This window comes from Motacilla alba, chromosome 5 (genome assembly GCF_015832195.1).
Source record: "Motacilla alba alba isolate MOTALB_02 chromosome 5, Motacilla_alba_V1.0_pri, whole genome shotgun sequence".
NCBI classification, from domain to species: domain Eukaryota; kingdom Metazoa; phylum Chordata; class Aves; order Passeriformes; family Motacillidae; genus Motacilla; species Motacilla alba.
Window position 1 is genome coordinate 31,033,571 of NC_052020.1, and position 13,291 is coordinate 31,046,861.

General features: G+C 35.3%; 1 protein-coding gene across 10 annotated transcripts in view; it reads right to left on the reverse strand.

The window, feature by feature from the left end:
• Nucleotides 1-12,488, reverse strand: part of RYR3 (ryanodine receptor 3) — a 190,868-nt gene extending 178,380 nt beyond the window's left edge. For all 10 annotated transcript variants that reach the window (XM_038139161.1, XM_038139162.1, XM_038139157.1 and 7 more), the window contains exon 1: nt 12,294-12,488. In XM_038139161.1, coding sequence (XP_037995089.1) covers nt 12,294-12,344 — 51 coding nt within the window. In that variant the 5' untranslated portion in view covers nt 12,345-12,488. The remainder of the gene's footprint in view (nt 1-12,293) is intronic.
• Nucleotides 12,489-13,291: the final 803 nt, after the last annotated feature.

Consider the following 13,291-nt stretch of genomic DNA (forward strand, 5'->3'; position numbering starts at 1 on the left):
CCTATGACCAAACACCACCTGGTCAAGTAGTCCCTGGCACCAAGGGTTACATCCAGTCTTTCTTTAAGCATCTCCAGGGATGGTGACTCCACCACCTCCCTAGGCAGCCCATTCCCATGCTTAAACACCCTTTCTGTGAAGAACTTCTTCCTAATGTCCTATTGCTATTTTCCAGAAAACAATAACTGTGTCTTTGTCATCTGCAGTTGGATTTAAGCTGAACAGCTCTGTGACTTCTATTGTAACAACAGCAAGCAGTTGTTATTGTTGCTGTGAAAACACCTGGCTTAAGAAATGACAGAAAGAGAAAACAGAGTACACAGAAGCTGATATCTGGTTCTGGTGTTCTGATATAGCTGCATTATACAGCTGGCTGATAGGGTGTTTCCCTACAGCAGTAGTGCTGGAGATTTAAGGGATGCACATAAGTAAAGAGGCTGGGTACTGTTAACTGTTGATGCCTGGAAGTAGCCTGAGGTCAGGATAATCTTCCATCAACTCCCATGTTATCATTGGCTCTCTGTCTAGTTTGTTTTAGAAAAACAAAGAAAAAAGACAGATGTGAAAAGATAAAAGTAGTAATCAGGATACAGTTAAGTTGCATGAACACATGATAGAACTGTGTAATAATGTGATTAATTTTCTAAAGAGCACTAGAAATATTCTATGGATGTCATGGACTATCTTTAGCAGAATATTACCCTTCTTCATCTTTTTTTTTTTCCTTGCAGATTTCTGCTCCCCCCCCCCTCCATTTTTACATCATGGTGAACACATTTCACCCTTTAGAATGTTGTGATTTATGATTCTAAATGGTCTTCATATTAGTAAAGGAAAGAAAGGTCATATTACCCCTCTAATTAGCAAGTTAAGCTTCATAAACAGGCCCTTATTTCGTCAGTGATGTTATTTAAGCCTAAGGTCAACCTTGAGAGAAGCTGGCCTAAGAAGATCCCTGGTAGAAAAAAAAGTGTCCTTCCAACAAAAATAAACTTCTACCATGAAATTCAATTTGCATGCTCTGAATGAATCCAGAATCTTCCACATTACCACCAAGCTTCCTGAATTTCAAATAAATTACAAAAATCTCTATTTCCTTGTTCAGCTTCTCTCAAAGTTGTTGTTTTTTCAATAGCAAGGCACCAGCAGATACACTATTACAGCTTATTGCTTGTGACAAGCAAATATCAACTATGACAAAAAATAGCAACTCTACTCTGGTTAGCAGTAAAAGGTCATCAGCAACAGCTTCTGTAACTTATCTGCAGTTAGGCTAGCTAGGCCATTCACAAGTAGTCATCAAATGTTGGCTTTTCAAATAAAAAAAATGGACAAAAGCCTTAATAAGAAAAGCATTATATTTTCATGTATTCATATCAATGTATTTTAAATGCAGGTGATGTCCTTTTTTTCCCTCTTTGGGGAAACTCTTTTCTACCTAACTTAGCAAACAGCGCATCTTCTCTACTGGAAGAACAATCTGGCTGTATAAACAATATTTGCAACATATGACATATATTGTAGCACATTCTTCTGGACCTTCCCATTTATTTAGGGCTAGCTGATTTGTTGGCTCTTCACTTCTCCTAACTTTCACAATGACACAAGCATACCACACAGCATCATTAATTTCTTGCATAAAGGAGATCAGATGCAAAATGTACACATGAAAGAATTGTGAAACTAAGGCTGACTTGTGTGATTAAAGCAAAGGGATTCTTCTCCTGGCCAGCTTTGCTATACAATGCTTTTACTATTTCACACATGAAACTGAAGCAACAATGGGAAATGTTCACATCACTGGTGAAGGATATAATCCCACGTACTATCAAATAACACTGTCATATTCCCTTCTGCAAAACTGTCCAGTAAGCTTGTCTTTGCAGTGCAGCTTCAAATCACTATTAGAAAACCATTAGTCTTGAAAGAGAGTCATAATATTTGCTGACTTTTCCTTCTATCATAAAGCAAAAATTTATATTAACATACTACTCTTATTGAAGTTGGGTTTGTTTTTTTTTTAAATTCTGTGATAGCTGTTTTTACTATGTATGTACAAATCAACATTTTTCCATCTTTATAAAATCAAAATATTAGAAAAGAAAGCTTTAAACTATGCAAGAAATACATCAAAATCATTATTTTACAAAAAGATATATCAACATCTTAATTAAGAGAAACATGAGAAGAAAATATTATGGGTATAATTAGATAAAAAAAATCAAAGATAATAATAGAATTCAAATATGCAAATATTCTAAACTTATAGTATCTGGCACAATATGAGATGCAATGTCACTTAATTGTACAGGTGGAAATATTTTGGAACTGTACAATATACAAAATTTTACCTCGTTCCATTCATGGAAGAAATTTTTAAAAGTTTAGGGATATCTTGAGAAAAACTACAATAAATACAGTAAATAAATCTTGAATAAAACCAAATACTTAAGGCAAATATGGATAATTTGCATTCACAGTGACTGAACAAAGAGGTTTTGATTAACAGAGTTAGTTTAAAGAGTTTTAACAGCAGAAATGTTACTAAAATTTATAGATTTAACAAGGCTTTATTGAAACTTCCAAAATAATGATCAATGATAAGTGATCCAGTGAGAATGCCTATCCTTTATAATCAAGAGTTGCTTGAAGAGTTATTATTGAGGTACTATTGGATATTCAAGCACTCAGCTCTTTTATTCACTCACACAGTAGAGATACATTAAAGACAGTGCCAGTTTGACATTGCCTAAGAGTGTCACCTAGGATCCAGTATAATACACAGAGAAAGTTCTTGACCTATTTTGTAAGCTTTGAGCTAGAATTTTGTTTGTTATATTGTGGAACAAAAAATTTTTTAAAAAATGAACTTTTTTTTTTTTAAATCTACCATCCCAGTTGACACATGAGTTATTCAGCCATCAAAAGTGCTAGTCACCTTCAGCCACTTTTAACTTCACCTATACCAGATTACCTGGAACTATTTCCATACATGGTAATAAAGTAATTAAATAAACAAAGATTTCTAACAGACCTGCAAAATTTTACTATGAAAGCAAGTAAGTAATAACTCAACTTTTAGAGAAAATGTTTAGCGTCTGCAAATTAAAAATGTTACTAATTTCCTATGCATTTAAAAAACCCTCACTCTATTAATTCTTGTATATCAAAGTAGTTCACAAAATAAAGGGCAACTGCAAAGATTCTAATGAAGGTTTGGCACACAATCATCATTAACTTTCCACAGACAAATCAGAAAATCGGATCTTATAAATCTCTATTAGCATTTAGTCCTGTAATGGTCAATATGAATGCAGCAAAGAGGTTTTTTGTCCCGTGAATGTTCTTCACAAAAATGTTGCCTTGTAGCTACAAATGCAAGCATAACATACATGATCAGACAGAGGTCTTCCAAATTCTAAACTCTACTTTTCCCAGCTTTGGCCCCATAGCAACTATAATGTTTATTGATTTTGATCTCTTGAAAAGTGCGACAGAAATGGATATGCACTTAAGAAGACAGGCTGGTAACTTGGAGTTCAATACTGAGCAGTAGGGGTTAATTTTCTTTTAGTCAAAATGTTAGCTAACTGTATCAATATTTCTATACATTCTTCATCAGTTCCAAATTATACAAACTACTGACATTAAGTAACTTTAATATGTATCAGGTGTATAAGTCTTCTGAGAATTTTCCATATACAGAAAAGATGAGGCAGTGAAGTCAATGAACATCAGATGGAGTCTTGGGAAATGGGAGTCATTTGGCCTTGGGCATCCTAGTGAATCATCTGGGACATTAGCACTAGTATATATTCTAAGCCTGATGATCCTTGTCTCCCATTTGTATGGGGTACTGCTGATGTAGTTCAAAAGCATCTTAAACTTCCAGTGCTATAAATTAATTACGCATCTTCTGTTAAAAAGGTTTTTCAATTTGCAAGTTTAATTTTTTTTTTGTACAAGTAGTTTTAAAATATTTTATTTAAGCTTCAATTCTTCTGTATTACTTTGTTATTGAAGAGATTTCAAATTGTTGCAATTGTGTCAAGGGAAGTTGCTTTTCTGGCACAAGGTATCAGAGAGCATGGTTGAGTGCTGAAGTAGCTAGAATACTCAAGACTGACAGAGATGTTTGCTGTGGACTAAAAACAGCTCAGGCGTGTGCTGACTACTCAGCTCACTGAGGAACTAGCACTTGCTTATTTGGATAAAAGCCCAGTAGAAGGAACAAACTTGATGTTACTACTGAATCTTTCACCCTATGCTGCTGATGTCTCCACTGCTACTTTGCTGACCGTAGCTGACACTCCTGCCCATGGATGAGATGTGCCAAAAGAGGGAACTGGAAAAGGGCAGTTACAGACAGGTCATCAGCCCCTATTCACAGCTGAGCCCTGTCTGTGGAGACTGAGCCTTGACTGACAGCAGGTGTGCAGTGACTGACAATCAACAGCTCTGGGTGCCTCATACCGAGACACCTACCAAAAGCAGATCGGGCAGATCTCAATTTCCCTATAGGCTTTTGTAATTCCAATGCATCTCCCAACCTTGAACTACTTTAGATGAACCCTGAGGTGTCACATATTTGCCATTTGCTCTTGAGAACATCACTGTAATTTTCAGAAAACATGTTTCCAAAAGCTAGCCAAGCACACCAAGTATTTGGGTAGAAAATATCTGTTGAAATTAGAACATACATTCTCTTAAAGTAATATCTGGTACAAAATTTTAGATCTTCCAGCACCAAAAGCACTATACCCTACTAAGTTATAGACAGAAGGAATGGACTGGTGATGTTGTCATGACATTAAAGACAGAATATAAATTCAAAACTTCTATATTGAGAAAATAAACCAAAATACTTATTGAGGCATATATTAATACCTCATGTTTTCTTCCTGAATCTTTTAAAGTGTCTTTATGTTACCAATTGGTTTTTTAATTGAGATGATAATTTTAATGTCTTTAGATTTCTGTGCTTATTATATGTCTCCTGTTTTACTATGTGTCATTTAGGAAAATGTGCATTTTGTGTATGAAGTCAAGAGACGCAAACTTTTAGCTAGTGTTCTGTTATTGAATTCAATATCTTCAAAATTACTGCATGCCAATTCTATTTTTCATCTCCTCCATGCCTGCAACTCTGTTTTAATTTTCAGAAAGTGTAGCTAATGCACCTGGCAGCATTTGGCTGGTCACAGCACTGCCATGGGAACTGAGAAGAGGCAATATTCACTGCTGGATTTCAATATGAATCATACCCAGTGAGTACGGCATGGTACTACAGATCAGAAAACCTACTTGCTGCTTTCTATAAAAATGCATAACATCACTGACAAATTCACTATTTATTACTGAAGATATTAATTCCCATTTATACACCAAAAAAGCAGACCATGAGCAGAAGACAAATCCCTACAACAACCACCAGTGTGGCTAGGAAGAAATAGGGAAATATATGCTTGGGTAGTAATTTAGGATTATTGCATGGTGACAAATCCTATCAAAAGGCTCTTTAGTCACTAACATTCTAAGGCAAGATTGAAGAGTTTTACTTGACTGTAACAAATTTGATGTTATTTCCGCAGAACTGCATCAACATCAAATACCCCCAGAAATGTAACTGGGGAAAAAAAAAAAAAAAAGGAAAGGAAACTAACAAGGAGTTAGTTAGATGTTAGTTAGATCTATCCTAGAAGTCAAATAAATCATGAATACATTCAATCTCACAAGTATTTTCTAACAATACTGAATTTGTAACATTGTAGTATATGCACTGATTTCTTTTTGAAATAGCGTCTTTAAAATTTATGCTGTAGAAAAAAGCAGTAGAAGAGCATGATACTGAGTTCGTGAAGTATAATGTGGCTTTGATTTTAACTGATGTAGACTGGTCTTATATGAAGCAGCTTGTTAAAGTGCAACTTGTTACATATAATTACATATATTCTAGTGATAAGTTATACAATATATCCCTACATATATCACACATGTATGTACTATGATTGTATCTTGTTTTGCAGTGCATCTCTGAATTTTACTGATCTACATTCTTGTAGAAAAAAAAAATAGGATTACTGCCTATTCTATAGATCCAAGCTAAGGAAAACATAAGAAATGACTCAAGGAAACCAACCAAACAATGTACCATCTCAAGATCAATGTCAGAACCTTCTGGAAGTGTATTCCTACCTTAGCTACCTTCAATTTGTCTGAAAGAAATCCACCTTCACCTCTGATTAATCATGACGCAACTCTTCATTCTTCATTGGTTTATCTGCAAAAACTTGGCTTGTGTTTTCCTCTTTCTGCTCCACTTTACCTGATCTAGTCTTCCAATACACCACCACCCAGAAAATGCATTTTTCCCAGATTATTTATTACAATTGGATTTTTGTAAACTTCAAACAACTTTCATTAAATTAAACATAACAAATTGCTGAAGTATTTCCCTTTCCATCTAAACATGGTGCAAAGAACTTTTTCATGCCAGGGGCCTAAAATACACATTTACCTTTATTTCATTCCAAAAGAGAAATTATCACAAATTAATTTAAAGGCTGTTATAGATACCAAGCAACTACTCCAATATGTTTGGAGGTGAAAACACACACTACAGTCTGAAGCAACAACTTCAGACAACTTCAACAACTTCTACTGTGGTAGAGCATTTGTTTAAAATTCTGGCTTGAAAAGAAGTTGCAATTAACTGCGCAAGATTTATTCTTTATCTTATAAAAAATAAACACAGCATATCACACCACATGATGCACCAGAAATTTTGTCATGTTCTAAATCTGTCCTTAATATGATCCTACTTTCAGCAGGGAAATAGTCCTAAGCAAAGAATGACTATGAGTAGTTTAGCCTATAGTGACAAACTGGACAAAAATATTCATGAAGTTGAGAACACATGAAGGATGTAAAAGTGGCAGTTGAATGAGTGAAAATAAACTGAGCAACATTATTTACAAAGAAGGACACTAGAAGTTCTTAGAAACACAACTCAGGATTAATTTAGTACATAAACTATGATTTCCATGGTATAAAGTGAAGGAAAATAAGAGTGATTGTGAATAGTTATACTGGTGATAGCCTGAAGTTTAAGAAGCAAAAAACAAGTATATTTGAAAGACTCTTTTTAAAGAGAGGAAGAAAGATGGTGCAGTTTTTGTTTTGATTTGTCACATAATTTTTGTTGTACTACTTAAAAGCCTTAGAAGTATGGACTGCTACACAACTACAACTGCAGCAATAGGATCAGAAGGGAGAGATTTAACACACAGAGATGAATAGATAAACAGATACAGAAATATTTAACTCAAAAATAACTGAACTCCTAGTACAAACCAGCTCTCAGAAATAATTCAAGTTTTATATAACAATATTAATTATTTTTACTCCTTTTTGAAAGAAATTGACTGACTAATGAACTGCTGTGCCATGAATTGCAGCACATTTCAGTGACAATAGACAAAATGTTCTAATTAATCTGAAAACAATACAGTGCAATACACATAGCTGTTCAAAAAGCACACAGAATTTGTTTCAGCTCCCTTAAAAAGGGCATCAGGAAGATTCCACTGTTTTTATCACAAGGCATTTCCTATCCTTTCTACACTTTTCTATAAATTCACGCACAATTCAATGTGATCAGTTTCCACATTTTCCCACGTTTTATTAAGCACTGCTAAAGACTTCTCCCTAAAAATATCTTTAATTATTGTTTGGTGTTTGGACATTTGTCCAATGTATTTGTTCACAAGTATTGGTCTGGTGGGTATTTTATAGGGCGTGTACTTTATTCTGTACTTCACCGAACCAAGCCACAGAGATCTGTGCTACAGAATATCAGCATGCAGTTAGTAACATAACTATTTGATATAAAGTTGGACTATTAAGGAAAAATTCTTTTCAAATCTCCACGTCATATGTTCTTTGTTATGTCACTAGTGACACAACATTAGGAGCACAGATTTGATGAAACAACATGTATTAGAAGCACCTAAAAAGAACCAGTTTTATGCCACACTGACCCCTGATAAACTGAAATGATTTAGTACGACTCTTAAAATAGTTTTTTAAGAAGCATGATATAATCACTTTTTATATTTATATTTGGCAAAAGTGTATATCATTGGAAAAAAGAAAATCTAATTCACACTGTACCTGACAGTTCACATTGTAAAACAGATTACTTTCTATGTCATTTATAACATCTGAACAGTAGAAAACTTCATTTTCAAAGAGTATAAATAGGAATATGTATCCACAAATAAATTTGTGTATGAGCAGCAACCCAATACACAAATGATCCTAAAAAGGTCTGTAAACTCATTGTGTAAATTTACATACATGGACTAGATCTTGAAAAATAAGCCAAATGTTCTTTTCTGGGTCTTTGTAACAACATTATTTTGCCATTTAAGCATAATGGATAATTACAGTCAGTCTATGGAAGAACACACTTTCCCATTCCATATTTACAATATGTGTAAATTTTTAGATAGTGATTGGAGAGGTTTATGAGACCACTTAACTTTAAGTCTTTGAGAGAAGCTCCTAAAAGAGCAGAAGTTAAAGAAGAAGCAATTGGTAAGGCCTTTGTCACTCACAGAAATGAAGGACTAGTAACCAGCTGGGGAAAGAATCACACACACAGGCACAAAGGCATATGCACACTTATGCCCAGACACACCAGCACAAACAGTGTTTAGATTTACAGAAAATGAGGCAAAACTTTGTTGACTAATGAACCATCTCAAAAAAAAAAAAAAAAAAAATTTAAAAACAACCTCAAAAAAACCCAACAACAACAACAATAAATTTTTTTTTTAAAAAAGGTATCTCTATTAAAATAAAGAGAAACTCCTTCCATTAATAGCATGAATTTCAGGAAACATAGCAAAGCAATAGACCTATCAACTAGTGTTACAACCATAATTAGGACTCTAAGATGGCAAGCGACTTTGATATGCTTCATTACATTTAAAGTGCTTTGGCAGGGATGGGACTTCCCCTCCATCCTCAACCATGTTCTCAGTTACTGTTAGCAAGTTACTATTTAGGTATTTCTAATGGAGGAAGGCAAGCAAAAGCTCTTTGCTCCAAGACAGAGACCACCTCATATTTGAGTAATTCAGCAGCAGTGGGAACTTGTGAATAATTTCCGGAGTCGAGAGAATTTTTCAGTTCATCATAGCAGTAAATTCCCAGCAGCTAGGAAAGGCTCAAATGAGAATGGCTTACACTCACTCATTCACATTAAGGGCAACAAGGTTCTCTCTATATCCCTCAGTATGTTATCTCAAAACAGCACAGGTAATCATATGTATTCTCACCTTATGCTGCATAATGCCAGCTACATTGATTTCTCATATATTTACACCTTAGGAGGAGGTAACAAATAAACAATATGGGAAAATCATCTTAAAAAAAAATAAAAAGGAAAACTAAACCCCAGCAGTATTGCATGCTACATACATGCAACAAGTGCTTTGCTTCTCCCTTCCATACATGACACACTGAATATCCAGAGCCAAAACCAGAAGGAACTACCAACTAGAAAAATAGAGAAACAATTCCAAGCATTATTACAAGAAAGAAAACACAAAAAAATTTATAACAAAGACACAACAACAGGGTAGCAGTGTAAGAAAAAACTATATGTGCTTATATATTTATTTGTGTTCATACTGAACTTACAAGTCAGGGAAAAATTCAGAACAGAAATTACACTGTATAAATAACACCTTCCTTGAAATGCTGTCATTGCATGTAAAGGCTTTACACACACATTGGGACATATTTGAAATGAGTACTGAAGACATACTACTGCTACAACAATGATAATGTTGTTATCCTCTCTGGAATTTGTTCTTTGAGTGTGTCTCATTCCCATTGCTGCCAAACTAATTAAATATAAGGAATGTTTTGGAACAGAAAGTGACAGTAAAAAGCTTTCCATCAAATCTAATAAATGTGCCCACAAGTTGCTGCTCCGTAGAAACAAATACAGACTTCATCATCATGCATCAACAAGCTTCTTGACCTTTTATATGAGGAGAGAACATAGAAGTAAGACACAAAATTAAACAATTACTTACATCTGGAAGACAAAAAAGTCATTACCAACAAAAAATTGAGGACAAAAGGACATTTGTCTTTAAGATAGCAAAAAATAATTTAAGCAGATTTTTAAGAGTTGATTATCTTGCTTTTTCAAAAAAAATGTTGTATGATATCTTTGAATCAAGAGACATCTAATCTTATTTTATAACTGAACAAGGAAGAGCTATCCCCAAGACCCTAAAATATCCTAGATAACTTCTCTCTAAAGACTCAAAAATAAAAATATGGATATCAACATTTTCAAAGGAAGATTCAGCTGCATCAGCCTTGGAAACATTCAGCAGCAATCCAAAAATCCAGAAAATATTTTGATTTTGAGAAGATTCTAATTGATTAACAATTTCAGTGCAAGAGTTCTTAAGGACTACTGTACTATATGTTTGTAAGCACAAACACTGCTTATGCAGAAATAAAAGCTGTAAGAAATCAGTATTGAAGGTGTATCTCACTGTAGCGCTCAGTATCTAATAAATGTTTCCTTTCTCAGTATGCTAAGAAACAACAATTCATCCCTTGCCCACGAAGGCGAAGGAAGATTTATAATAGAGAGGAGACAGCAGTAACTGATATGATTGTTTAGAGCAAGAAGTAGCTAGAACTTCCAAGAGAAAAATCTAGTCCATTCTCTCCCCTGTAGAAGATTTCCTTGCACTACGTGAAAGGAACACTTCTGCATAGTCTCCCTTTTGCTATTTCCATTTTTGGCCCACACCACTATTGAGCACTTCATTTTAACCATTGGGAAGAAGTGCAACAGAGTTACTCTAGCATGAAAATGTATCATAGCAGCAGAAATTGCCATCTCATGTAGCACACACGGGCTACACCTATCAAAGGGCAAAGCTTCTCACTCCATCCCTGAGCATGGCTGTTCAGTCAAGGCAACATCCTGGAAAGTGAAAGGATGAAGGATGTACATTTAACGCTCCAGTCTCAGATTAAAGGCTGGAGTAATCTGCTAAAATATGTACCTTTAAAGACTGTAGTGGAAGGTAGGAATGTTGGAAAAGATTTTTCATTGTCACTATCCATTTCCCCACCCCCCCCCATGAAATTCTCTGAGGCTTAAAAGTGCTAATGACACTTCATCACACCTATACAACTTACAGCAGCAGCCATCACCTCACTCCAACCTTTATTTCCCATGAATGACTTACCCCAGCTTCTCACAAATCAATCTTGTAATTTCGTACTTTGGGAACTTAGCATTTTTTATTTTAGTGACTTATCTTTTCAAAGTTGAATCAGCTCTAAAGGAGCTTGTTTCGGGAACATTATTTGTGATAAATGCAAAGTAAAGCTATCTTCTCTTTCCTCATGGAAAGGGAAGGGAACACACACATCTAATAGCAGTTTTTCCACGCTAGTTACACAACAACACACTCTTAGTCATGCAGGATAAATATAAGGAGACACAAGGTGAGACATGAAAAGGATGTTATCCTCTTCCCAAAAATGAATGCATGTACACTACTTGCTTAAAAGTCTAAATTAGTTGTCATGCTAGATTTGTGTAAAGCTTTACGAAAGAATGGTGTGAGGGTTCTTTATAGAAAATTACACCAAGTGGAGGGTATTTCACTAATTAACACCCCTTCCCAAAGAAATGCTTATGTCCTTTAAAGATAAGCTTCTTTTAAGCAGAGAAAAGACCCCAAACATTTGCAGAGCCCTGACTTCAACATCTGTTGGTATTCCCTATACACAAGTGTGCTTCTGTGTGCATGTTTATCAGAAGAGGTCATCAGGGGCTTGCTTGGTTTATTCATCATTTTAAGGCGCTCCTATTTGCAAAGCTTCTGGTAATGTCAGTGAAATCTAACCCAGACAGAAGTTTCAGAGGTCACATATTTGGCATGCTACATTTAGAAACCCAAGTACAAAGTTGACGGGGACGCTTCAAACACAGGGGATTACAGCGGAAATAGGTCTCCTTATACCAAACTGGCTATTGAGCAAATTCAGGGAAGAACACACTGAGACTGCATGATGCTTTTAGAGCTCTTATTCTTGCTTTATTTTATCCACTGACTAAATCAATTCTGCCATTTGGCAAAGCCCAGCACAGAAATGACACTTTATTTTTAATACAACAGAAAAGAAATAGAGACGAGGCACAAAATCATGTACTACATGACCTATAAAAAGCAGATACTTACAGTTCGAAGGAACTGTATTTCATCTTCCCCTCCTTCACCCCCTTCAGCCATGGCTCTTGAGGAGTCAGCTCTGCTGAGGCTGATCGCCTCCACCGTCAGCTCACTGCGCTCTGTACTGCTCCTCTCCTATCAGTATTAGCATATAGCTAATCCACAGCCATATAGGGAGCTCAGCTAACTCCACTGCACTGCAGACTGTCAGTCAACCCCCTCACTGCCAGAGCCTACCGCGCTGCTGCTTTTCCAGCTCCTAGCAAGCAATCCTCTCCCTTTTCTCTCTACCCTGGAGGCAAACCCCCCGACTGTTAAGGTATTGCAGGAAGCATTATATGCATCACTCGGTGTTGATTTTTTTTCCCTCCAGATACTGTCTGGGCAGAACAACAAAAATGGTGAAGTGTTAATAAAAGCAGAGCTTGAGCTTCCATTTTCACAGACCAGGATAGCCAATTTTGCACTGAAATGTATCAAATTCAGCAATTCTGAACCTACTGATTATGCAGCAGAAGGATGTAATCCTGATGATCACAGGACAAGCAGATTTTGACAGCAGGTATTTACAGCCTGCTTACAATAATTTCCATTTCTTGCTTCTCTGCATAAGCAGCTGCAAATCTGATTTCCAAGATGACTTTATGATCAGAACCAACTATGTGTAGTTATTTGTGCCATCTCTTTACATGGTATTTATGCCTCTATCTCAGGAACTTCAAGGGCTTTATCTGTATCTTTTTAGAACTACACCTGAGTATTTATAGAAGATGGTATATATTTACTTCAGAATCCATAAAAGAGTTATCTTAAAACATAACTTAAAATAACTTTAAATTCTAGTTCAATAATGAAGAAATTTGTAATTAATGAAAATTGCTATTTATTACTTCAATAAGAGCAAATCATGAAGGGATTTGATAGATCAACACAAGAACAAAATTTAATTAAGTGAAGGGAGAAAAAAAAAAAAAAAAATAACACAAGGAAACAGAAGAAACTGCCGA